Source organism: Ornithorhynchus anatinus, chromosome 11 (assembly GCF_004115215.2).
Source record: "Ornithorhynchus anatinus isolate Pmale09 chromosome 11, mOrnAna1.pri.v4, whole genome shotgun sequence".
NCBI lineage: Eukaryota > Metazoa > Chordata > Mammalia > Monotremata > Ornithorhynchidae > Ornithorhynchus > Ornithorhynchus anatinus.
The window spans coordinates 23,909,869-23,936,991 of record NC_041738.1 but is presented as its reverse complement, the minus strand read 5'-3'; the positions used below and the strand labels follow the sequence as shown (position 1 = coordinate 23,936,991).

Sequence of the window (27,123 nt, the reverse complement as noted above, 5' to 3'; positions counted from 1 at the left end):
CCATTTTTGTGCCCAGTCTCAGTCACTGAGTCCACTCTGGATCCTGCAGGAATTTCAAGGACACTCTCTCTCTGACCCCTCTCATTTCGGGGAAAAATTCTTATTTGCAGCATGGGAAGCCATTTGGGGGATTTCTTCCTCGGATCGATGACAGAATATCAGCTCCACAGCAGTCAACTCCCGTTGCCAGGTAACGGTATAAAATCATTAAAAAGGGAGATATCCTTTACTCCCATTCTTTGTAAAATCCTAACCTAAATTCAGCCACCTCAGGGAACTTCACCTTTTGGTCCCTCACCTGAAGCATACCACCTGAACCACTGTCAAAATACCTATCTGGTTTATATTTTCAGGTTATTTCTGAGTGTATCATTTGCCATCGCTTTCCTGCTGATACTCTCAGTAGCTGAAATGGGATTTGGTTGGCTGAAACCTAATTCATTTCTGTTTTTCTTGGGAAAGTAGAGGGGCTGTGACTTTCACCCAAAGGCAGAAAATTTACTGTTAGCAGCAAGTGGTTAAAAGCAACCAATTATTCCTTTTCATAACCGACTCACAGTACCTCAAACTTGTCTATCTCACCGCCAACCTCTCGCCCACGTCCTGCCTCTGGCCTGAAACGCCCTCCCTCTTCATATCCGTCAGGCAATTACTCTGCCCTCCCTTTTAAGCCCTATTGATGGTCCATCTCCTCCAAGAGGCCTTCCCTGACTAAACTCTCCTCTCCTCTTCTCCCACTTTCATTCATTCATTCAATAGTATTTATTGAGCGCTTACTATGTGCAGAGCATTGTACTAAGCGCTTGGAATGTACAATTTGGCAACAGATAGAGACAATCCCTGCCCGATGACGGGCTCACAGTCTAATCGGGGGACATGGACAAAAACAAGACAACATAATCACGATAAACAGAATCAAGGAGATGTACACCTCATTAACAAAATAAATAGGGTAATAAAAATATATGCAAATGAGCACAGAGCTGAGGAGAGGGGAAGAGGGGGGGAGGAGCAGAAGAAAAGAGGGGAAAGGGGGTTTAGCTCAGGGGAGGGGAAGGGGGGCAGAGAGGGAGCAGAGGGAAAAGGGGAAGCTCAGACTGGGAAAGCCTCTTGGAGGAGGTGAGCTCTCAGGAGGGCTTTGAAGAGGGGAAGAGAGTTAGTTTGGCGGAGGTGAGGAGCTAGGGCATTCCAGGACAGCAGGAAGATGTGGACCGGGAGTCGACGGTGGGATAGGTGTGAACGGGGGACGGTGAGGTGGTGAGCGACAATGGAGTGGAGCCTATGGAGTGGGCAGTAAAAAGATAGAAGGGAGGTGATTTAGGAGGGGGCAAGGTGATGGAAGAGCCTTGAAGCCCGGAGCGAGAAGTTTTAGATTCGTGCGGCCGTTGATAGGCATAGGTTGATAAGCATGATAGTTCTTTCTCCTGCCACCTTCATTTCTCTACCTGTTGGAACCTTCGGAAGAAAATGATGCTCAAGCCCATATCACCCTTTTTCTTTTTTAATACTGCCGACCCCATTTCTGGTAAAAGATTGGCTGGTAAAAGAGGCTGAAATATATCTGAGATGAATTTTGCGGTGCTTGTGGATTTCCGTTAACCACGGTCTCCCTGACCTGCTCCCTTTATTCACCCCCCGCCTCCCAGCCCACAGCACTTAGGTACATATCTAATTTATAATATCTGTCTCCCCCTCTAGACTGTAAGTTCGTTTGGGGCAGAAAATGTCTGTTTCATATTCTCCCAAGCGCTTAATACAGTGTTCTGCACACAGTAAGAGCTCAGTGAATATGATCGACTGACTGGCTCCCAGGATATGGAAAGCTGACCTGGGCCCAGATAACACTCCATCTCCTCCATGTGTAGTCTCCTTCAGTAGCTGATGAGCAGTCTTCCTAACTGCTGTCTTTTGAGAATTTTGGTATATGTTTCCCATCAGGGGACTTGAAAGCGCTCCGAGCCAAATTTGGTTAAAAGTGGATTTTTAGAGGTTTTCATTTCCATCATTTGGCCCCCTGTCTCAGACACAAGTCTTCACGAATCCTAACCCAAATCCATACCTTCCTTTCTGGCTGGCTTCAGAAGATGAATAGAGAGTAATTTGCGTATGCTTCTGAACCCAAAAACCACAGACCAAATTGTTTGGCTAAGCTTGTTTTGGATCGTTACAATACTCCGATGTCACATTTTTTATTTCTGAAGTAATGCCTTGTTAGAATGATGAGAAGAGACCCTTCTAGAACAGGGCACTGAGTTGCTGTTGTGGTTTTGGCGCTCTTGATCTTGTGGGCTGTTTTCTAAAGATGAATTAAAAGTGACCTAAATTTTTCCTAAATCCTGGGTAGCATAATTCTGGAAATTTCAGCTTATGGAGTTTAGTTCCAGGGAATTGAATAAATTATTATAAACCTGGAGTTTGGACAGATGTCAACCTATACAGTGCTCCCACCACACAGGGAGATTTTTCTCAAGCATCTTCAAGGTTCTAGTTACCAGATTGCTTTCCCAGTTTATCAAGCACCGACTAGCTATTCCACTGGTATTCTGATGGTGATGACTACTTACTCAGCCAGACGTAGGAAATCTTCTTCAGGTGGGACTAAACTGCCATTTTAGCGTAGAGTGGACTTGTGGAGAAGTACAGTTGTTAACATATTGTTTAATTGGCTTGAGTTGGCTGTCTGAAGAAAGTGGAAACAAAATCCTTCAGCAGCATTTATTGAGCACCTTCTGTAAATGCTTAGGAGAAGACAGTAGTGTATTTGATCACTGCCCCCAAGAAACTTGCAATCTAGTTGGATCTGGACAGTAACAAATCTTTCGTGGTCTCAAGACTCATTTGGATCCTAAATTTAAACTCAAAGAAAAACATTTCTCCAAATCTAAATAAATTTGTATTAAATGAAGATTTGAATGCGATGTCACCCTCACACTGCAATGTGCTGTTGCGGGCCAGGCATTTACACTTGCAGCTGAAATCATAACCAAAACCTAATATAATATTGCCCACCTTCTATGTTCTTCATAGTCAAGATATGCTCTAAAATAGCAGAAGCAGGAGATGTAATATGATCTCTGCAGCAGAGGATCGCCCTTTTATTGGTTCTTGTAATTGGACTTTGGAACACATAAATCTAATAATGTGTAATGTATTCAGGGAGGTCAAAGGGCAATTTAATCAATTGTGTGGAAGATGGAGTGGTCTTTGGTTTATGTCATTGTTGCGCATTATCAAACCAGCCTTCCTAATTGAGTTATGCTTCCACAAAAGAAATGCTTATTGATGTGATTTATTTTTCTTACGAGGCAGATGGCTTTGTGCAGTTTTAGCTTCTGATCTGTTTAAAAGAAGCGTCCAAGAAGAAGGGGTTCCAGTGCTTTGCCCAGAACAGGGAGGGACACAGTCAGGTAGACACGTCGTTAAAGAAAGACAAATCTGGTGCCGTTTGCTGCTGCCGCAGCTGTAGGCAAAAGAGGCCAGCCAGGCTCCTGAAGCAGGACCTGTGTGTGCCGTAGCCGCCTTCCTTCTGTATTGATTTTTAAGCCTTTCACAACGGGCCCTTTGGGGGAAGAGATCACAAGCTCGCGTGGGCCTTTTAGAAAGCAAATTAAGATTAAAAAGTCAATACGCCAAAATCATTTAGCCCATGTGAGTGGCAAAAGTGAAGGTGAAGGAAGGGAGAAAACAGTTTTCCGGGTCTTGTCATTCATGTTTGTTTATATTCATCTCTTTTGACTCCAGCAGGCCTTATGAGCCAACGGGCTCTTCGGCCTCGTTAGGCAGTGTCCCCCTCTGGAGTTGAAAATCGGTGGGCATTTCCAACTGGAAACTGAGAGCTGCGTACATGACCCGCCATTACATGCCACCGGTCACCAAACGAGTCAGGTCGCAGGGGAAGGATGGGCGCATCTGCCCAGCGTGGAGCTTGGTTAGTCCCACAGCTGCCACAGGGCGGGTCAAGAGTACCTTGGCAGGAAGGGCCAGTCCGGGCTTGCAGCAGACACGTAGGTACCTCAGGACCTCTCGCTTGCCAATTTCACCCTCCAAGGCGATTTCTGGAAAAACCAGAATGGAAATTGGCTGGCTCAAACCCCTGCTGCCCGACTCATTAACCTTGAACCTCAGTCACTTCCCTCCACCTGGAAAGTTCATTTTCTGGAGAGGATTAGCCGTGAACCTAAGGCCAAGATTATGGAGCAGGTTCACACGGAACCGTCTTGTCTGGGGGATAAATAAACCCAGTCCTCTCCCATCTCCCTCCCCACCGGCCACTGGCCCAAAAGGAGGCTTTCTGAAAGGCAGGGCCTAGAACTGGTTGAGCTTTAACTCTAGGATCTCTTGAGAAACGGTGACTTCACAGCCATCTCTAATCTCTCTCCGTCTGATTTTCTCTCCCATAGAGGCCCCATCTGTTAAAACACCCCATTTGCCCTCCTGGCTGTACTCTGTAAGCAAGCTCCCCACCCCTCAACCACACACCTTCCCAGCTACAGGCCAAGCAACATGTAAAAACTAGCTTGAAACCATGTGCACCCACACACGCTGAGGAGATGAGATACAGGCACCACTCCCTGTCACTGATTCATGCCCGTGGTCATCCTTCCCTACCCCCCACCCCCCAAATTATTAGCGTACTCAAAGTGAGCCCCTTCCTACTGCTGATGTCTGCACACACAGTCACAATGGACTTTCCGACTTGACTTCAACCCAGAAATAGCCATAAAGTCTGTATAATAACTGCTCAAGAGGACCAAAGTGGATGAGAAAGGAGGGCAGCCCATTCATTCGTAGGGTAGTAACAGACAGCGTAATCGAGCAATGGTAGGAATAAAGCACCAGCACAGCTTTGTTAACGCAGTTCGTTTTCATCGATGATATCAGTGTCTGCAGAGCAGGATGGGGGAGGGGAGAGAGGCGGAGGAGATGAATAAATACGATGATCAGGTGGCACACCTGAACCTAAAATAAAGAACGTCTGTTCCAGAAGCCAGTTCACAGAAATAATTTAAGCCATTTTAGTATTGATGTAAAACATTATTCTTAAAACTGAAATAGTGGCTAGGACGTTCTTTCTGGTGCTAGATTTAATGTCATTAAGCACTACAGTTAGTGTCAAAAATAACAGCAGATTAATTCCACACCTTTCAAAAATCCCTTCCAACAATTTTTTGAGTCTGAAGTTGGCCATTGGGGGAAAGAGGAAGTTGGAACCTACATCATCAGCCCCGAGTGGATTCAGCATCCAAAGGCCCTTGGAATTTTTTGGAGGAGAACTCCCTGTCGCTTCCTTTTCTCCTCCGCGTTGACCTGAGATTTCAGAACCTGGCCCTGGCTGCTCCAACGAGGGAGCAGACTGGTAAACAAAAATCCTGTATGGGAATCAATGCCAGGACAGAGCACCGAATTCCTCAGGAGAGTTTTTGCCACAGGTGATTTTATTCATTCATTCAATAGTATTTATTGAGCGCTTACTATGTGCAGAACACTGTATTAAGCGCTTGGAATGTACAATTGGGCAACAGATGGAGAGGGAAAGGGGAGGCCAGGAATGAACCGACGGTTCTCGGCGTGGGCTCTCTCTGGATCCCGGGTACAGTGGGTAGCATTGTCCTCTGCCAACTGCCTATCCTCATCTCTGTGGCTGGAAGGAGGCGCTCTTCAGGATTGCTCCGAAGGGCTTCGCTGGAATGGGATCTCCAGGTGCTGGCCGGAAGAAGGGGGCAGCCCAGATCCTCCCTGCTGGTGGGCGATAATGGGAGCTAGAGGCTCTTGGGGAAATTTGGGTGGGGGGGAGAGTCAGACCCCTGCATTTGAACAGAAACCTTCTGCTTGAATGAAGAACATGGCAGATGCCTAAAGGAGAAGGGGCCTCTGGTGAGGTGGTTTCATGTTCATTCAGATAATGGGAGTGAATAGAGAATAGAGTTGTGTTTATTGTGTGAGGCTTTTTTTCCCTGGCATCTGTTCCCCGTTTCCCCTCGGGGTTAGTATTCCCCCCTCTCAGCCCTCCCCCTCCCACCCCCCAGCCCCATGTTAATAGACTCTGTCTCCTTGCAGCTTTTCCACTGAGTGGAACCACTAGATCTTTTTCCTTCATATAATTTTTTTTTCTTCCTACAGATTTCCCAGGTCTAATTTTCAGAGCGAGTCTTTTGCTCTTAGATGTGCTTTGATTGAAACCATGCTCCTGTGGTGGTGGAGGGGGGAGTGGAAAATGACATGTGGCCATTTCCTATGAAGCAGCGAGTCAGAGAAAGAACCTGATCCTTCCTCCTGAGGACTTTGTCACCACAGCTTCCTCTCGGGATAGCTGTGGTTACTAGCTGGGGCCAGGTCCGCCTCTCCGGCCTCTTCCTGTGGTCCAGCTCAAATATCTGCAGATCTCCGGGGGCAACTTCCGGGAGCATCCACCATTCTGCCCTATTCTCCCGGGCCCAGAGCCTCCTGGAGAATTATCTGCCACTTCCAGAGATGTGGCAGCCCCGGTGTGGGTTAATTTGGCATGAGTGTTGGGAGCAAAGGGTCACAGAGCCTACAGGCACTCAAGTGGACACCCAAGAGCCCCTGGGGGGAGAGAAAAATAGAGAAAAGGGACTTTGGAGAAGAATCTGCCATCAAGAGAGCAACTGGGCCAGGGGGCCCCGTTCCCCCCGGTGCATGCCCGAGAAGGGCCTTGATGGCAGGGGCTGCACCTCAGCCTGGGAAGGCGGCGAGAGAGGGAGGGAGCTGCATTGGAGGCAGGCTGTGCTCCACCCGGGAAAGGCACAAGCTAGTGGGGAATAGGCCAGATTGAGACCGAACGCAGGCGGGTGTGGACGGAAGGGTAGAGAGGGGAAGAGAAAACTGAAATCTTTGATACCCCACACATTTTTCGTGGGTTTCAACCATTTTGTGTCAATACTCTGATTAATTAGAAGTGCTAGCTGGCCTGGGACTGTTCTCCATGGTTGAGATATAGTCTCCTGTGGCTGAATAAACTGAATTTCACAAATTAGACTCTTCAGCTGAAGCATCTTGGGGAATCAGTGTTTGTTTTTTATGCCGAGCTACTTTGGAAAACAGATTGTTCTGAGATAATTCTGCTTCTCTGAGGAGGCTCTGTTTTCCTGGTCGGTTTCCAAATGTGGGAAACAACAATATTTTTATTGAAGTTTGCCATTGCTCCCGTTAGCGAAAGTCGAAGACCTGGCAGTCCTAGCAGTGAAAGCCCAGAGCGATTGCCGAGATCAGGCAGGGGCTCCAGAGGTCCACCTGGGGCTGGGCTCTGCTTTCAGGGACGGTGTCGGCCAGCCACGGCGGCTCACGAGTCCAGGGGGCTCCTTGACCTTCACTTCCACTGGGCCTGTAGTTTGGGCCACCATGGTGGGCACCGGTAGCGGGCGGGGGGGTGAGCGAACGCTTTCACGACGTCCTGATCATGAGGAGGCAGCGGACCCCGCTGGTCAGATCTGAGGTCCAGGCGTCCCAGGCTCCCCGTGGGCAAATGGTCACCGGCCACCAAGCCACAGGGGAGCAGCCAAATGGCAAATGGGCCCCCCTTGAAACTCCCCCTGGGCCTGCAGGGAGTTGCCCATCCACCTGGGAGAAACACTGGGGTAGGGGCGGGCAGGGCCAAGTTTGACCGTCATCCCGGTATCGTTAGAAAGGTAATTGCTTTAAAAAGTGATTTAATAGTATAATTTGGCGCCTTTCATCTGTGCATATTAAAGTGCTAAGGCAGCATTCTTTAATGCTCCCAGCACCCCCTGTGAGGTCAGTGTAATTATCCTTGTTTTACAGATGAGGAAGCCCAGACACAAAGCGGTTAAGTGACTTTGCTCCAGGCCCAACAGAGAAGCAGGGGCAGAGGCAGAATTAGAAGTCCATCGGACTGACCCCGTTTGGTGATTCGACCCTAAGGCCGCCCCTCGGGCCCAGGTCCTCTTTTCAATCCTGAGAGTTTTGCCTGCCTCGGTTGGTTTGGAAGATGTCGTCGTGGTGGGGAGAAAGAAGAACGATTTCCCTTTGCGCCGGGTCAGCCCCCCTCATCCTCACAGCCCGAGACCCCACGTCGGGGATGCCATTAATTCCTTTGGGGTGGGGGAGGTGCGCTGCCGGGCTCCCCGCATCAATGGAGTCTTCTGTTCCCTTTCAATTATGCAAAACCCGGGCATTTTCTGTAGCCCAAAGACAGCATTTTTCCTTCTGTTTATTTTCAGTACTGTGACTAATCCAGCTGTCACTGCTGTGCTGCTGTTAGCCCCGGAGAAGGGCGTGGTATATTAAGATTGTACTGTTCCAATACGATAGCGGGAGGGGTATGGGGGAAGTGATGGGGCAGGAGGGGCATGGAGAGGGGGCTTTTTTTAGTCCTGCGGAGATTTTTGTCTCCCCTCTGAAATCCCGAAACATTCAATCTCCCGGCAGCCATGCAGGGCGACGCGGACAGCGTCCCCCTTTTGGGAACCCTGACTTGGCTCTGGGCCTCAGGCCTCTGCTGCCGGGGAAGAAAACAGGGGACGTCAGATGGGGCGCGCTGGGGCCGTTCCCCTGAAATAAGAAACGTGACTCAGAACGGCACTGGGGAGAGGGAAGTCAGGTTAGGCCAACGGGCCGTGCCCAGTCTCCTTCCCTCACCACCCTCAAATCGGTCACGCTAAACGGATTTTGCACGGAAAGGGGCTACGTCTGTGGGGGTGGCTTTCCGCCTGCTGATTGAAGGGTGGACTGAGTGATGCCTTCTCCAGTCACTGCAAACAGCAGACCTGAAACGATTCTCTCCTCACACCCCGTGCTCCACCTCAAAGTGTCGGCCGGGGCCCAAGGCACGAAGAGGATTAGTGCTGCCATATGGCCGGTGCTTCCTCTTTCCCACCTCTGGTGTCCCGTTTTTCATTTTGAGGTTTTTTTTCATGGTAGTTTTTATTATTATTATATTAGTATTTGATATTAGTATTATTAATTGTTATGGTATTTGTTAAGCACTTACTATGTGCCAGGCACTGTACTAAGCACTGGGGTGGATACAAACGAATCACATTGGACACAGTCCCTGTCCCTTGTGCGGCTGCCAGTTTCAATCCCCATGTTCCAGATGAGTTAACTGAAGCACAGAGAAGTGAAATGACTTGCCCAGGGTCACACAGCAGACCAGTGGCAGAGCCGGGATTAGAACCCAGGTTCTCTGGCTCCTAGGGCCGTGCTCTTTCCACTAGGCTATGTTTCTTCTCCAGCAGCGGGAAACCCGGTCTCATTTCAATTTAAGAGTGACTGAGGCAGCATCCGAGAACGACGTGCCGGTGGTCCGTCAGGCCCTTCGCTTGTCTTCCGTGGCAGCCGCATCTTGAAATGTAGATTAGTTCCAAGTTTATTGAATTTTTCGTAACCCAGCTGCTGCTCCTATAGCCCAAGGCAGATTGCCAGTCATTTTATGAGGCCTGGTTGCCTTAAATGTTTAAGTAGTCCCCCCTCCCTCTATTCCCCATCCCCCACCTCCACCACCGCCAAGAAACTCTTTCCCGCTTTAGCGCAAGTCTCTTCTCTGGCCTCACACAGAACTCAGCATCACCCGTGGAAAAAGATCGGGCGTCCTGAAGCGGGTGTTACATAATTGTGGATTGGCTTTCACCATTCTGCATTGCTTCCCCCTGTGATAGCATAATACAGGCTGGCAACAGTAATTAGATCTCAGAAAAGCACGTGGTCAGCTCTCCCGGCCGGAGCTCACTCACAAGTGCTTCTGGGCATTGTGAGGCTTGCCAGTGCCCCTCTGAATTGAGCACTTTAGGGGGGCAGTGACCTCGTACAGGTGTGTGTGTGTGTGTGTGCCGCCTCCCCCTCTCCCCACCTCTTCCCCTCTGATTAATTTTAACTGAACAATAGTTGTCCCTTCTTTCCTGCCTGCCCTAAGCCCCCTCTGAATTGTACGAGAGCACATAAACCCAGCAGTGTCTTCTCGAGTCCCAAAGGGAGCCGAGTAGATTGATTTGCAAGTTCAGCGGCAGCGCCAGGAAGCGCACTCGGGACTGAGCAGCGAGCAGAGACCCTCTCCTTTCCCTGGCCCTTCGAACTCTGCTCACCTCCTCCGCCGCCCACCTCCTCCTGCTGCTCTAGGCCGCTGGTGCATCTCCTGCCTCCCACCACCCCACACACCATTCACTGGGCCAAGAAAGTCCCAGAAGGAAATAGAGCCAGAGTTCCCTCTTGGACACTTGGAGAGGGGAAGAGAGAGAGAGAATATAAATGAGAATGAAAAAATAATGGGGAGGGATGGGGAGGCCGGTGAGAGGGAAAGGACCTTGCTGGGTTGTCGTCTATTTTCTCCCCTGTTTCACTGGTGATTCAGCCGGTGGCAATCCTGGAGTTCTTGGGCCCTGGAGATTAGGCTGAGGAGGGATGACCTTCTGGGGGGTTGGGAATTGGATGGGGGAGTTGAAGGAAGGAGAAGAAAATAAAACAAAGAGAACTGAAAAGTGGGAGCGTCCCAGGAAGGGTCAGTAGCCCGGAGGGCTGTTGAGAAGGCCAGGAGGAAAACCAGGGCCAGAAGTCACAGGGAGTGGTGCCAACCATTTCCTGCATTTGAAAAAAAACCAGTTGAAACTTTAGCTCTCCCCATTCTTCCTGACCCTGCCATGTAATGTTTATGGGCCACGTGTCTTTGGGATTTGGGGTTTTTTTTTCTCCTTTTGTTGTTGTTCAGAGTAGGATTAATTAAAAAAGCAACAAAAAAAAACAAACAGCCAAGGTGGTCTGAGGAGTTAACTTCTCTTCCTAACCAAAATAAGCCTTTTGGGATCTCACAACCAGCAGTTGTGAGATCCCAAAAGGACTTGCTTTTCCCGGGATCTCAACCCGACCTCTTGGCAGCGAAATCCCTACCCAGCAGATCCTGTTCGGAGAGTCACGTTCCAGCTGGCGAGAGGCGTAAGGCCAAGGCCAACCTGGGAGGTCCAACTCTGTGGCCTCTGCTGATCCTCAAAGAGAAGTCTGGAGTGGGCAATACTGTGTGAATGGCTACAGCCCATTGGGGTTGTCTCACAAGGCATTGTAGCCTCATGGAAAGGGTACAGGTTTGGGTTCTAATGTTTGTTCTGCCACTTGCCTGCTGTGTGACCATGGGCAGCTCACTTAACGTCTCTGGGTCTCGGTTTCCTTATCTTTAAAATAGGGAGGCAAAATCCTTGGTGGGTTGAACTTTGAGACCGTGGCCCAAACTTCACCAATTTAGAAACCTCTCTGTGAGTTGGTCCAGGGAAGGCATGCCACCCAGACACATCCCTCCCCCGAGTCATGCACACCCCCACGCCCCCGAGAAAACATACACACACACACACAAACACACCCTCTCCCCCTCCCCCTTCTTCCTCTCCCCTCTACAGGGTGGGACAGAAGCAAGCCTGAAACACCGAAATAGGATTTCTGAACTTTCTGTCAGTAGGATGTGTTGAAACATGTTTTAAGTTAGTGGGGCACCACTAAGTGAACAAATGTCTTTCCTAATTGTTCTAGGCTTGGTCATTCCGTGGGCCGAGCAGCTACAGATTGTAAAACTGTGTTCTCCTCCTTTTAGGCTGCAAAGAGCAAGTCTTGGACGATGCCAAGACCGAGTCCATCGGGGACACAGCTGACTTGGCCCTCCCCCCGGAAATGCCCATTCTGATTGACTTCCATGCCCTGAAGGACATCCTTGGACCCCCGATGTATGAAATGGAGGTGACCGTTTCTCATTTCTATCTTGGTCTTCATCTGGTTCGACCCTTGCTTTGTGGTTCCTGATTTTGAATTCTTGAGGTCACTTGGCCTTCTGATTTTTTGGCCTTTAAATTTGTAACGGGCGCACCGAGGTGGCTCCCCAGCCTGCCGCTGGCCGCCAGCACAGAGGATCCTTCTGCGAGAGGCCGTGGCCTTGCCTTTTTCTCTGCATCCAGGCACACAGGAGCAGTATCTCTAGATTTCCCCCTTTGCTTCTTAACCACTTGCTGCAGTACTGGATTTATTGAGCTAAGGGGGAAAAGCTAGGGATGAACTAATTGCTGAAAAACGTGAGCCGAGTTTAGACTTCTCTTGAACAGGGTATGCTGCCTGTTTAGTCCAGATTCTTTCCTTCAGGATATTATGATTCCATTGTTTTTATTTCCTTCAGGCTGGAAGGAATGCCTCCACCCATTTCCTCCCCCTCTCCCCCACACCCCCCTCCGAACCGCAGTCCGTGGTCACGGTCTGCTGATGGGCCAGGGCTCCGAATCCTTCCGCTGAGCAGAGGAGAAATGAGGGAGCTGGTTGAAATGAGCTTGGAGGGGACAGGCGTGGGTTACATGGGGCTCTACCCTTCCCCAAGACGCATGAGGCCGTGCGAGGAACCAGACATCGTTCGAGGGGCCTCGAGACACTGCAGGTTTGAGGGCACTTCTTTCAGAGAGATTCGCAGATTTCATCTCACTTGCCCTCACTCTGTCCTGAGGAGATTGTCAGAAGGTAGGCGGAGAAGAAGCACGGCCTAGGTGGATAGTGACTGCAGGCCTGGCAGTCAGAAGGACCCGGCTTCAGATCCTGGCTCTGCCACTTGTCTTCAATGCAACCTTGGGCGAGTCACTTCACTTCTCTGTGCCTCAGTTCTCTCATCTGTAAAATGGGGATTAAGACTGTGAACCCTCTGTGGTACAAGGGCTGTGTCCCATCTGGTTAACTTGTATTTACCTCAATGTGCTTAGTACAGTGCCTGGTACATAGTAAGCACTTTACAAATGCCATTTTTTTTTTAAAAAAAAAGGTAGCTCTCCAGTTTATGTATGAGGAAATAAGGGTGCCAAAGACAAGGAGAGTTCCAGGTTGTTCAGGAAGTGCAAACCAGCTACAATGAGACACTCCTACCCCTTAATTTCAAATCACTCAATCAGCTTTATCCGTCCTGCTTTAAGTACTCCATTCTCCCACTAAACCTCAGCTCACACTCTCCGCTCCCCTCAAACCAACCTACTCCACACACCACCACTGTACCCATTTTAATAATAATAATAATAATGTTGGTATTTGTTAAGCGCTTACTATGTGCCAAGCACTGTTCTAAGCGCTGGGGTAGACAGGGGAATCAGGTTGTCCCATGTGGGGCTCACAGTCTTAATCCCCATTTTACAGATGAGGGAACTGAGGCACAGAGAAGTTAAGTAACTTGCCCACAGTCACACAGCCAAGTGGCAGAGCTGGGATTCGAACTCATGAGCCCTGACTCCAAAGCCCATGCTCTTTCCACTGAGCCACGCCGCTTCTCCCTTTCAGAAGGGATTTTGCAAGCCCTTCTGAAAGGACATCTCTTCCAGAAGGTTCTCACTGACATTGCTCTCCTTTACTGCCTGCTCAGCCCTTCTGCACCACCTAAATAAAGGAACCACTTACACAAGACCTGAGTTCCTATCTTGCATACCCTATTGCTTTTGCACTAACTCATGAATTGATTTATTTCCTTTTCCTTCCTTCTACTCTCTGGAATTTATTTTAGTGTCTGTTTCCCCCACTCAACTTTAAACTCTTTGAGGCAGGGATTTTTGTCGTCTACCGATTCCATTATTTTCTCCCTAACATTCAGTACAGTGCTCTGCACACAGGTACTGGGTAAATGATCTAGATTGACTAGACTTCAGATTGCTCAACTGCTAATCCTCTGCTCTCTATGGAAATGGGACTGCAAACAATGAAACCAGATCACTTCCCTTGGATCGTAAAAAGTTGGCCTGGGACAAGGAACCAGTGAGGTTCATTTGAGCTTTCCCTGGATTTTCAGGATGTTAGAAGCAGATTTTTTTAAGCTCTTAAAACAACATGGTCTCGAAGTGCTTTCGCTGTGACAGGGCTTGACCAGCTCTTTGGTGGTCCAGGCTGAAAAAGGTCTTATCTTGGGAAATTCTGCTTTTACTGCTTGGAGAAATTTCAGAACCCCCTGCATGGTGAGGGGGAAGTTACAATCTGTGATTTTGTATACGGCAGGGTCCATGAGGCTTTCTCTCCATGTCTTCTGGTAAAAGATCAAGCATCCCATTAGATTTGGGGAGAGTGATTAGATTAGGGTGGCGAATGAAAAGAAGAGAATAATGCATATTATAAGAGTGTGTAGACTTTTATACTTATCCAAGATTTTGCTGGGGGGAGGGGGAAGGGGCGGGGCACGGGGAAGATTGCGGGGAGGTATTAGTTTTAGAGACTTTGCTGAGGTTGCAGGCACAGAGACAAGATAAAAGCCAAAGGAGACTAGATTGGAAGTCTTAAAAATCCATCACAGCTCTACTCAATCCCCACTGGAAGCATTCAGTTTCCTCATGGAATCTGGCCCTGTAGTTCAGTCCACCCACTGTGAATGGTCTGAATCTGGACGGCTAAATACTGATGACCTTATCCTGATTTTGTCGTGTAACTCCACATAGAACCATTCTCTCTGCATCTCTTGGGACTGACAGATTCTCACATGTCAATCAAAAGGCGCCTGTTTACTTTCTCCCTTCACCCAGTTCTGTGTAGCCCACAGTGGTGGCTCACTGCAACCAGAAGGCCAGAGCAGATGATGGGCTGGTAACTCTCACCCCTTCACTGAAATGACTTGTCTCGGCCAAGAGATTCTCTCTGCTCTCTTGGATGACTACTGTCCTAGGACCTCCCCTGTCTAGGCTAGCAGCAGTTGCTTCTAGCTTACAATAAGGGGAAGCGTCCAGACCCAGAAGAGAGCGGCCAAAGGGGAAGGGTTGGGGTGAAGCCTACATCGGCCCTCTGGGGCTGATGTCGAGGGCAGAAGGGGCTGCCTGCGCTGAGAAACCGACTCCAGGTCCCCGGGGGCATTCCCAGTGAGCTCGATACTTGATTTGTGACAGCCTAGGATAGAAAGTGTCCCCTCTGATCTGAGTGGTGCCGTGCCGTCTGTAATTAGTGAAAATAAGATACAGCCTGGCTGCCTCGATTGCCAAGCTCTCACTAGACGTGATCCAGCAGGGATGGCTTAGTGGCAAATAACTCCATTGATCCAGCATACCTGGGGGACTCCCTTAAAGGTGACTAGCAAACTCTTTATTAGTGTTTTAAGCCCCTAATTACAGGGTTGGCTTCCCCACATGATCCAGGCAGGCCGGGTTCTCAGCACTTAATTAGGGGGTTGACAGAGGTTCCAGATTATGAAAAGGTGTATTGTTTGACCCCTTCGACAAGCGCTTTGGTTCTATGGGCAACCACAGTTGAGGCAGCGAAGAGTCAGACCGAGGAGAACAAAGGTCTACATTATTCCCAGACCGTCTTTCTATTAATCCCAATCTCAGAAAAGCAACCACTGAAACCGGAAGTGTCTATTGTTGTGCTACTCAGAATTCTGGCCCCGGAACTACAGCCCACTTGAATGTCATTTCTGAAGGAGTGTTTGGAGTGTACTTCGGATTCTCTTCAGTCGGTAGAAATCTTACAACCCCTAATTAAAGCTTTAGGAAGCTCAGAGTTGCCCCTGCAGATGAATTTGATGGGATTGAAAGCCTTAATGCACCAGTGAACCCTACCTAGATCCAACTGTGAAAATGAGTGTCCTTATTTAATTCAAGAATTCTCACCAGTTCCTTTCCTCCTACCCCCATACCCCCTATCTTTCAAACATCCCCAGTAGCTAAAATATCATGGATATCATGGGACAGGTACAGAATGCTGTAAGGCCAGGACGGCAGTTAGTAGTGAAGTAATAGAGCTTTAAGATCTGGAGTAGATTACCTTTCCGAGCAGCCTTCCTTAAAAATAATACTGGTTGGTCTCTTAGACAGCGTTTCCATACCTCAAAACAATTTTTCTGGTGAATATTTTCTTCAATGACAGGTATTTTCTTAGGAAATCACAGAAGAGAAATGTTTTGGGAGTTTTTTGGTGTTACCTAAAGGAAATACTTTGTGAAACTCTGCTGTGATTCTGTTGCACTGTTGATTCATCCAAAAGTGAAGAAGTTGGGAAAAGAATTTTAGCTGCAGTTTCCTTCTGAAAAGCTTTTCATGGAAAATGATTTCATGGCTGTTTGTTTATATCCAGTTGGGTGCATTGGCAGGGATTATGGATTTAGTATCTAGAGGACAAGGAATCTTTGGCTGGAGAAAGTAGATTTTTAAAAGGCTTTTCAATGGCATTGCAAGAAACCTGGAACAGCCTGTAATTAAAAATTTGCATTCCGATTTGGGTGCACGCTGTGTAAAGGTAAAGGAACCGATAGGAAAAAAGAGTTAAGTTGTTAAAGGGACTGAAGATTTGATATTCAAAGATGGATCCAGACCTGAAGTGAGGTAGAAACATCAGCCTAATGGAATAAATTTGTATTTTTCAAATGTATTGTTAATAGGCTGCAGTTTAGCCTTTCAAACAAGTCCGCCACCCAAAGGTGGCCTACCAATTCCCAACACTCCACTCACTGCTCGTTCTGCATACTGCATTTGCCCTGGCGGCCCCTAAGGGGGCTGGCAGAAAAGAGGATGCCCAGGGCAGACTTTCACCAAGCACCAATAGTAACTGAAACTATTGTCCGTCCGGGTCCCAACCGCTGGGTCATTAGTGCAGCCACCGTTTCCATTTCTCTCCCTTTCTTCCCCCCAGCCCCGCACCCAGACATCAGTCCCCGGTGCATGGATTTTGTCTGGCTGAGACAGAGTTATCGTTAGTGAATCCTGGACCACCTGGCCCAGCTGGGGCGTTATTACCTCAGATCATGGACTTGCGACTCTCCTCGGGGCTTGATTAAGTGTGGCAACTGCTTTGCCCCTTTTCATGTGGGTGGGCTCACTCCACCCTTGGTTTTGGGGAATCGTCTCCTGGCTCCCTTAAGAAACAGATCCCTGACCTGGAGATCCAGCACTCTAGGAAAATAAGTTGTTGACCCCATTGCAGAGCTATAAATAAATAGTTGCAGTGAGAGCATTTTGCCTCTTTAAAAAAAAAAAATATATCCCAGGTGCTGCCTCTGTGGTGGTTTCACATGTTTAGCCTTAGACTGGCCCCCAAAGAACTTGGTGGACTCAATGTGAGCACTGCTGAGTTGATGATTGTGTTATCATGAAGGATTCATATTAAAAAAACAACTGTGATAATAATACATAGCAAAGTAAGGTTGAAGCCAAAGCACTGATAACTGAGGTTAGCTCCAGGAATCCTCATTCTCCCCATACAGAGTCCAGCCGAGGCTGGGTCCAGTCCCCTAGTGCCAAGCCCTTGAGCTCGGATGGGCCAACAGAACCTGGTTCGTTTCCAGGTGGTGCCTTTGGACTGAGGCTCATTTCTAATTGGGCTCAGACATGAGCCGGCCACTCATCTGCCATCTGGAGGGCTAGCTGGATCAAGTTGAGGATTTCTGGCTAGGAGAGGCCTCTGCCCTGCTATGGAGTCTGGGACCCTCCTGAGGCTTTGAGGCCTCTCCGGTTGGAACAGATCTCGATTTAAGATGAAATCTGGTCACGGCCCTTCTTTTTCTGTTAAGCAGAGTGGTGTTAGTACTGGGGAGCCGAAAATGAAGTTGTGGAATAATAATAATATTGATGGTATTTGTTAAGTGCCTACTGTGTGGCAAGCACTGTTCTAAGCGCTGGTAGATACAGGGTAATCAGGTTGTCCCACATGGGCTCACACTTTTAATCCCCATTTGATATCCTAGGTTTCCCTATGACCACCAAAAGCAGATTGCTTCTCACACGAATGGTAAAAATGAATGACCTCTTCTGAAATAGCTGTGGAAACTGTCCCTTACCCTGTAAATCGTCTGGTAACAAGCACATTGGTGCTTAAACCAGATTTGGGAGTAGGGGAATTGCCTCAATTAGCAGGCAATTGTGAAATGTTGTAGAGCTAATATGGCAAGAAGGGAGTTTGTTTCCTATCCTTAAAACTCCTGTTTAGTCTTCCCTTTCTGCCCCACCCTTATTCCCCCCAATGGAGATACTCTTAAGAGAAATGCTCTGAATGCCTTGAAAAAGGAGGGCCAGGTGATCTTTTGTTGCGGGATTCAGAAAGGGGTGTGATCTTGAGTATGATTCCAAGTCCAGATAAGCAACAGACTCAAAAGGTTTTCTGCTTCTCTTTAATTAACCTGGTGTCTCTATTATCATAGTGAAATCTCAAATAGATAACCGACAGCAGACATCTTTGATTGGATTCAGGCAAATGCAGCGAGACATTAACTGTTGCGGTATTTTTCATTTTTCCTTCCCCTCCTCCTCTCAATTGTTAGAAGAGACTATTTAGTTGAGTGAAAAAGTTAGCTCAGCTAGTTGTTTTGGCTGTTCATGGTTCCTTCCTCCCCGTTTTTGTCTCAACTTTCAGTTCCTCTTCTATTGTAGCAGAGAAATCATAGTTGGAGGCATCCAAGGCCACTAGAAATGAAGTGTTGGAAAACTGTGGCTTGGACTTCTAAGGCAGCAGGGAGATCAAACAGAGCCTTAGGCTTGTTTATTTTGGGGCCTCCGGTATTATTCTGGCAAGCAGATGTTTAGCACTGATCTCTCCTCTATAAGGGGGAGAGAGTAAGCATCCGTGTTTTGAGAAATTGCCCATCCGGCCAAATGATTTTTCCGCCCCATTGCAAATGGTGTAGAGCTCCAAGGAGAAACACATTTAAGAACTGGCTGTCCCTTCTTGAAGACCAAGACCCTGGTTTGCTCCCCCACCACTGCTTGGAGGGGAGTCTTAAATTGGGAAAGAGAAAACCTTGTCTGGTGAGGTTCCGTTTAGTGCGTTTCAGGACAAGAGCATCAACCATGGGTGGGTGTTTGAGAACTTCCTGCCAAGAAGCAGCGAGGACCCGCATGGGGAAGCTCAGGACATGCAGTCCTGAGGGGCGGGTAGTGGTCTCAGCTTTCATCCGTATCTGATTTAGCTAGCGTCTAGTTGCCGTACTCGATTGTGCTGTGTAACTGTTGCTCGGGATTCTGGCTTCCCAGAGCCCTCTGCTCCTACGCAAAGATAACTGAAAATGAGGTCAGAAGACAAGAAATAAGGGGCAGTGTTGCCCAAGGAGTGGGGCTGTAGCTGTGCATTTAATGGGATTCCATATAAGCACCAACTTTTGATTGCTTATATGTTGCAGTTATGTGTCACCTAATTTCAGTAATTAAGCTAGCAAGCTTTCTGCAAGCAGCCCAGCCTTTGGAGAGGGAGCTTAGGATTCAGTTGCCTAGCCATATTGTCCATCTCTTTAGCCTGAAAGCAGGAGCACCCGCTGTGGTGTTAACAGTTGTTCACTCATTTTTAACTCTAGAAAAAGAGATTCTTTGTTACCATGTGGGGGATGAGGAAAGTTAAAAAGAGCAAAACCCTTCCAGGTGGAATTGGTGCCCAAAGTTCACCATCTCCAAGATGGTGCCCTGCTCCAGAGGGGGGCACTTTCGTCTGAGGGCAGGACAGGGAGGGTTTCCTACTTAAGACTGTGAGACCCATATGGAGACTGTGTCAGGTCTGATTGTCTTGTATCTACCCCATTGCTCGGTACATTGCTTGGCACATTTGTAAGGACTGAACAAAAACCACAAATTCTAATTATTCTAGGACTCGGGGCACTTCTTTAACCCCAGGGGTGGTATCCCACCCATGAGAATTTGCTAGATGCATTTGGTGTTTTCAAATTGAAAAGTGCATAGTAGTGGGATGGAAATCCCATTAGGGGAAGAGAAGCCCAGGCCACATTGTTCCCTCAGAAACAGTGTGACAGCCAAGCTGCTCAGACTGGGAACCCTTTCATTGTGTAGGCCTTGAAGGCAGTCTGTGTACACAGGAAGATTTGCTATGCCAGGCCTACATTTCCCACTGTATTGTTCGGAAAACTAGGTCCCTGGGGCATAAAGACTAACACCTCTTAAATGTGTTGGTGATTTAATCTCCCCCCACCCTCAACCCCCTTTCCGAAACTAATGCACAGATACATTAAAGAGAGTTTAGGAGTCACTGAGATTATTAGGCAGGATCGTTCTGACATCAAAGGAGCTGAAGCGAGGGTGGAGATAGTTCTAGCCCCACAGGGCCCTGAAAATGCAGAGGGGCTGGCAGCTCCTTCTAAAATTCCTTGCCTTTAAATGGCTGTAGGAAAGAAGATGCTTGGGTCAAGTTCTTATTGCAGCTGAAGGTAAGCTCACTGGGGGAAAAGCAGAATGTGTCCGTAATAGAGAAGCAGCGTGGCTCAGTGGAAAGAGCCCGGGCTTGGGAGTCAGAGGTCATGGGTTATGATCCCGGCTCTGCCACTTGTCAGCTGTGTGACTTTAGGCAAGTCACTCGCTTCTCTGTGCTTGTTACCTCATCTGTAAAATGGGGATTAAGACTCTGAGCCCTGCAGGGGACAACCTGATCACCTTGTATCCCCCCGCCCCCCCCCCCCCCCAGCACTTAGAACACTCCTTCGCACATAGTAAGCGCTTAACAAATACCATCATTATTATTATTAAATAGCAATGTTAATCCCAAATACTTTCAATTAAAATTAGCCCAGTGTCTTCAAAGAATTCTTGCTCACAGTTGTGTCAGGAGTCGAAAAATGGTATGTCAGCTGGATGGTTTGTGAATTTATTTTTTTTCCAGGTATCTGAGCGACTGAGTCAACCCGGGGTAGCAATCGGCTTGGCTTGGACTCCCCTGGGGGGTGAGATCATGTTTGTGGAAGCGAGTCGTATGGATGGAGAAGGTCAGTTAACACTGACCGGGCAGCTTGGGGATGTCATGAAGGAGTCGGCACATCTTGCCATCAGCTGGCTCCGGAGCAATGCAAAGAAATACCACCTGACCAATGGTAGGACGACCCGGGCTCTGCCAGTAAAGGCAGGGGTGGGAAAGGACGGCCCGAGGGGGTCGTTTGAGCATTTGTGTAACCGGCCTGCCGGAGGTGGGCCCTCTCTCTCAGGATGTACCAAAGAGTTTTCCCAGAATGCCTAAATGGAAATCTTCTATTGAAAAGATAAAATACCCTGATGACACTCTTCCGGAAGGAACAATGAGTCCAAGCTGAGGGAAGTGTAGACTCGTGGAAAGTCCGAATCCATTGGCGAACAAAGATCTGTGGCGGCATGGGCAGTTACCAGCTTACTCACCCACGTTTGCTGCGAAGGGTAATGCAGTGCTCCCGCTGCTCCTGGGAAATGTCCTCCGATTGGCAGAAGTCCCTTCCCGGAGCTCATTACGGGCAGGGACTCTGTCAGTTTGTTGTACTACCCTCTCCCACACGCTTAGTATATTTGTTTGCACACAGTAAGCACTCAAAAAATACAGTTGAATGAATGAATGAAAAAGCTCCAGTCCACTTTAAGATGTGTGATTGTTCTTGGTTTGTTGGCCTTATTTTTACCTCCTAAAACAGGTCCAGGAACTACTGAATTCCAATAAATACCATGTGGCAACAAAACTCCAACCACCACCACCCGAATTCTGATGCTTCTGCATGGGAAAGTTATTTCATGTAGCAATTACTTTCACTGGGTGGCTGAATCTGCTCCCTGCTCCCCCCACATGCCAGGGAGGAGACTTTGCTTTCTATTCTCCATGGCCTGCTCATGCTGCAGCTCTCTGCAACGCTGTAGTCTTCCACCACGGAGGCCTTGGAAGACCCCAAGTTCAGAAAGAGAGAATACAAACCAGTGCAAGAAAAGGCCGGTGGTGGGGAGGGCAGGGTGGCGGTATTTTACCACCCTGGGTGCAGTTTCTTAGCCCATGATTAAGACTACCTTGGGTCCCAGTGCTAAAAATAGGAGGATGAAAACCTAACCTGGGTCGTAGGATAATATGGCTTTTTAAGGGACAGAAATATGGTTAGTAGGGCTTCTCGAAAGCTCTGGGTTGGAAGTGTTTGTGGCTTCTGACAAACCAGAAGAATGTTTACCATAAATGGCTCAACATCATTCCTCTTCAGATTTTAAAAAAATTGAGTCCCACGCACATGCCTAAGGAACCGCTTGGCCCAGCGAACGCAAGTCTTTAGACGGTCACTTTGACCCGATAGCATGTATCGGAAAATTTCCTCCAGATGAAGACCTCTGGTGGCTAAACAGAACAAATAAGGCTGTCCTCCTCCTATCTGTCTTTTAAAACAAAGACCAAGTAAAACAGGTTTGAATTTTTGACACATTACAAGACTTTTTTTTTTCTTTTCTTTTTAAAGCTTCTGGAAGTTTTGATCTGCTTGACAACACAGACATCCATCTGCACTTCCCAGCTGGAGCTGTCACAAAAGATGGACCATCTGCTGGCGTTACCATAGTAACCTGCCTTGCCTCCCTTTTCAGTGGGAGGCTAGTGCGCTCAGATGTAGCCATGACGGGAGAAATTACATTGAGAGGACTTGTTCTGCCAGTAAGTGGTGCTTGAAAAAAAGTGAACTGGTCTTCAGCATACCGATTTTCTTTTAAGCTCGCTCATTTTTAATAACAGTAATTTCCACTGCCATACTCTTTACTCAGCAAGTTTGAATGTGCTTTTTTACATTTGAATTTTAGGCAAGCGGGTAGAAAACTGTTGCACCTTCTACCTCGCTATACTTTTCTAAGAATCCAGTCCAGGTGTTAAGAAAGGAGGGTATGAGGCTGGAGACCACCTGTTCCCTCCCCCCCTTTTTTTTATATAGCCTTTGGCTTTGTGTGGGAGAGGGGGGCCAAAACCACTTAAGGTACTCTGAATAACAGTTTCTGGGGGCTCATTACTATTGATCCGTCAGTGTTCCAGGCGTCCCCTCTGAGGTCCCCTATTTTCCATTCCATTTCCCTTCCCCCACCCCATACACTTTCACTTTGAAACGTTTTGAGATAAGAAATCCTTCCCCTAGAGGATAGAGCCAAGGACCTGGGTTCTAATACCAGCTCTGCCCCACACCTTTCATTCATTCAATAGTATTTATTGAGCGCTTACTATGTGCAGAGCACTGTACTAAGCGCTTGGGATGAACAAGTCGGCAACAGATAGAGACGGTCCCTGCTGTTTGACGGGCTTACAGTCTAATCGGGGGAGACGGACAGACAAGAACAATGGCACTAAACAGCGTCAAGGGGAAGAACATCTCGTAAAAACAATGGCAACTAAATAGAATCAAGGCGATGTACAATTCATTAACAAAATAAATAGGGTAACGAAAATATATACAGTTGAGCGGACAAGTACAGTGCTGTGGGGATGGGAAGGGAGAGGTGGAGGAGCAGAGGGAAAAGGGGAAAATGAGGCTTTAGCTGCGGAGAGGTAAAGGGGGGATGGCAGAGGGAGTAGAGGGGGACGAGGAGCTCAGTCTGGGAACGCCTCTTGGAGGAGGTGATTTTTAAGTAGGGTTTTGAAGAGGGAAAGAGAATCGGTTTGGCGGAGGTGAGGAGGGAGGGCGTTCCAGGACCGCGGGAGGACGTGACCCGGGGTCGATGGCGGGATAGGCGAGACCGAGGGACGATGAGGTGGGCGGCAGAGGAGCGGAGCGTGCGGGGTGGGCGGTAGAAAGAGAGAAGGGAGGAGAGGTAGGAAGGGGCAAGGTGATGGAGAGCCTTGTGTGACCTTGGACAAATCCCTTAACTTCTCTGAGCCTCCATTACATCATCTGTAAAATGGGGATTGATAGTGTGAGCCCCATGTGGGACAGGGATACAGGGACTGTGTCCACCCTGATTAACAGGTATCTACCCCAATGCTTAGAAACATGCCTGGAACATAGTAAGCACTTCATAAATAGCAGTAAAAAAAAAAAATTCCAAGGGGGCCCATCCTGTAACAGTGACTCCTCCTCCCCTCTACGTCACAGGCCCTGACAAAAATGGGAGGTATCTACTGTGAGACCCAGATCCTAGTCTTCACATCTTGAGAAACATTAAGATTAAATACGGTCAACAGGTTTTCGGAGATGCTGAATGTCAGGGAGTTATTTTCATAGCACTGATTATGAAATTCAGATTCAGCTTTCTCTCTCTCTCCTTTTTGTTCTCTCACTGTCCGAGATAACTTGGCAACTTAAGTGTCAGTTCCACCGTTAATCAGGCCGTGGGCTAATTAGTTCCCATAAGTATTGAAGGCTTTTGAAACTCAAGACTCTTGGGCTGGAGACAATACCTGTTGTAGTCAGAATCAAGCGTGTGCTTCGCTTTAGTGGTATGTTGCCTTACTGGAGCAAGGCTAACTGTTTTAGAAGTGGACAGTCACCCAACTAAGAAATGGAGGCAGACAAGGGTACAGTAGAGCTGGTATTGCTTGAACAGAATGGCGTCTTAAAAAGCTCTTGATATTCACCCCACCTTCATCCCAACAGTACTTAATGAATCTGTAATTTATTTTATATTAAATGTCTATCTCCCCCTTTAGACCATAAGCTCCTTGTGAGTAAGGAACATGTCTGTCAACGCGGTCCTCCTGTACTCTCCCAAGCACTTAGCACAGTGTGTACTCCTTGACTGATTAAATTGGGACTGTATTCTGAGCTAGAGTAAGTTTAGAACCACAAGTCAACACCCGGGCTTCAAGCCATCAACTCTGCTAATTTAATGAAACATCTTCCACATCAGTCATTTGTCAGGCTTTGTTTTTGAGATACCAGTTATTGGGGTGGGGATGGAGGGCAGTCAGGTAATAAGAAGCAGTTCTAGGGAAAAGAATAAAGGAGTCAGTATCAGCATGAAACCACCTGCCTATAGATGGAAGCTACCCCCATTTTAAAGTTTACTAGCAAGAAAGTGTCCACAGCTGAAGAGTTTAAACTAAACCTTTTGAAAACAATTCACTGCAGTGTGAATTTGGATATATCCACATCATCTATTACCCATCATTTCAACTATAATAATCTAATAATCTTGGTATTTGCTAAGCGCTTACTATGTGCAGAGCACTGTTCTAAGCGCTGGGGGATACAAGGTGATCAGCTTGTCCCACGTGGGGCTCACAATCCCCATTTTACAGATGAGGTAACTGAGGCACAGAGAAGTTAAGTGATTTGCCCAAAGTCACACAGCTGGCAAGTGGCAGAGCCTGGATTCAAACCCATGACCTCTGACTCCCAAGCCCGGGCTCTTTCCACCAAGCCATGCTGCTTCTTTAGGCAGGGATGTCTTCAGCAATGATTTCCTCTGACCCCAACTTTCCTGTTCTCCTGGGTAATAGTTAACTTTTCCAGATGTATACTTGAAAACAAAATAGCAAATGCTTCCTTTAACTTTCTGATCTTCCTTGAAAGGGGCATAAAGCCCTCCCTAACTTTCCCCTCCTCTCCCTTATAACAGGTCGGCGGAATTAAAGACAAAGTCCTAGCAGCGCACAGAGCAGGATTGAAGCAGATTATTATTCCTCAGAGAAATGAGAAAGACCTCGAAGAGATCCCTGTCAACATACGGCAGGATCTGAGTTTTGTCACAGCAAGTTGCCTGGATGAAGTTCTTAATGCAGCTTTTGAGGGAGGCTTTTCAGTCAAGACAGGTCTAGGGCTCTTGAATAGTAAACTCTAAGCTGATGAGCCAGAATCTTTTCACATGAACAAAATTTACATCTTAGCTAATTAACAAAGGAAAAAAGCTGACCTTAAAGTACTTAAGCACATCTTGGGTTTTTAGAGTTGCAGGTATGAGGAATGGACACATTAAATCATAACAGTAATGACCCGGTAATGAGGGGGTGATGGCTACATTTAGAAACTAAATTTTCAGCAATTAGAAGTTGTGCCATTTAGCCTCGGGGCTCACCAACCTTCAGGATAAAGCCAGTTTTCAGTGTGAAACATTTGGCTATCCAAGAAGATAGGCCCTGCCACTCGGCCGGCTTAGGTTGTGGTGGACGGGCCAAGCTGGGATGCTCTGTGCTGTCAGGATTAAGTGTCCATGCCTTAACTCTTGCTTGTAACCAAAATGAAGGTTTTCGTTTGTAGAAAATGGACTAGTCTTCCATGCTCTGTAGAAATGGACAATCTCCAATGTTGATTTAAAAATATATTTAAAACTGGCGCCCTGTGCAATCGACTGCAAGCGCGTTGACGGGGGAGGGAGGAGGCTTGGGGTGGGGGCTTTGGTGACTAGGGTTTTGCACCCCCATCATGTGGGCAGGCTGCGGGGTAGGGAATAGAGCTCCGCTCTAACATAAAGCAAAGGCAAGTTTACAATTGCACCTCCTTGAGTTTAAGGGTAGTTTTCAGGAGAATTGAGCTCAGTTGGCCTCGTAAATTGCTAGGTGGTTACGGGCAGGATTTTTTTTCTTTCCTAGTAGAGTGTTCGGCAGTAGTATTGTCAGTTATATACAGCACTAAACATTTCCTACCGTTTGTCGTGAATCCTAAGTCAGCTGGGTTTCTGAGTCCACTCAAGTACCACACGTCTGGGTTGATTGCCAGGCTATTACATCAGCCCCGTGACTCATCCAATCCCCTGCTTCAGGGAACTGCTGAGGAAACAAGGTAAAGTTACTCTAGAGAAGGGCTGCTGGCCCCACACTGAACAAGACGCGCAACAGGGAGAGCACCAGTGCATTCGTGCAGAACGTACTGCTTCGACCCATCCGTGCCTCAGATAACGAGGGACTGACCTCAACCGACTTAGCTTCTGGGTCTCCAAAAGTAGCCCCGGCTTCAATGCTTATATTTCATTTTCATTTTTGAGGGGGTGGGGGAGAATAAAACACATTTGGAACAGGCAATTTCAATGCAGCTGCCTTTTTTTTGAGCTCCTGGCATTAAAGAGTTAGTGACTTGTAATTAAGGAGTGGAACAAGTTCTGTAGAATTTGAATAATTTCACTTGAAAGTCAGAAATCTGTGCACCTTATAGAGAGGGTGGGAGAAATACCATCAAAATATATTTTTTAAGCCCTGAGCATAAATTGGGTCTCCCAGGCTTTTTTTTTGCAAAATAGTCAATTTGATCAAAAAACGTTTTAAGCTTGACTTCGGCAACAGCCAGAAAGGGCAACTTTGGTCCACCCACAAGCTTTTGCAGTGGCACCTCAGGACCAGCCGAAGGGTGATGAGATGAAGAGACCCCTTCCCAGAGGGATGAGTATGCATTCTTGAGGCCATCTCACAGGCAGAGACCCTTCAGTGGGAAAACCCCCACGTCCCCTACTAGCATGGCTTCCTCCCCTCAGACAGAGGAGAAGAGAGTTCCTGGTTGTGTAGAGCGAGCCCTGAAGCAGACAAGTTGGGCACAGTGCTTTAAATTCCCAAGAGAAGTGCGCTCAGGACCAG

The 27,123-nt window shown here is 47.7% G+C and overlaps 1 protein-coding gene across 1 annotated transcript in view; it reads left to right on the top strand.

Moving 5' to 3' along the window:
• LONP2 (lon peptidase 2, peroxisomal) overlaps positions 1-26,577 on the top strand; it is a 139,601-nt gene extending 113,024 nt beyond the window's left edge. Inside the window, exons 12-15 of the mRNA XM_029075905.2 lie at positions 11,549-11,691; positions 20,533-20,740; positions 22,103-22,293; positions 25,179-26,577. Coding sequence (XP_028931738.1) covers positions 11,549-11,691; positions 20,533-20,740; positions 22,103-22,293; positions 25,179-25,400 — 764 coding nt within the window. The 3' untranslated portion in view covers positions 25,401-26,577. The remainder of the gene's footprint in view (positions 1-11,548; positions 11,692-20,532; positions 20,741-22,102; positions 22,294-25,178) is intronic.
• Positions 26,578-27,123: the final 546 nt, after the last annotated feature.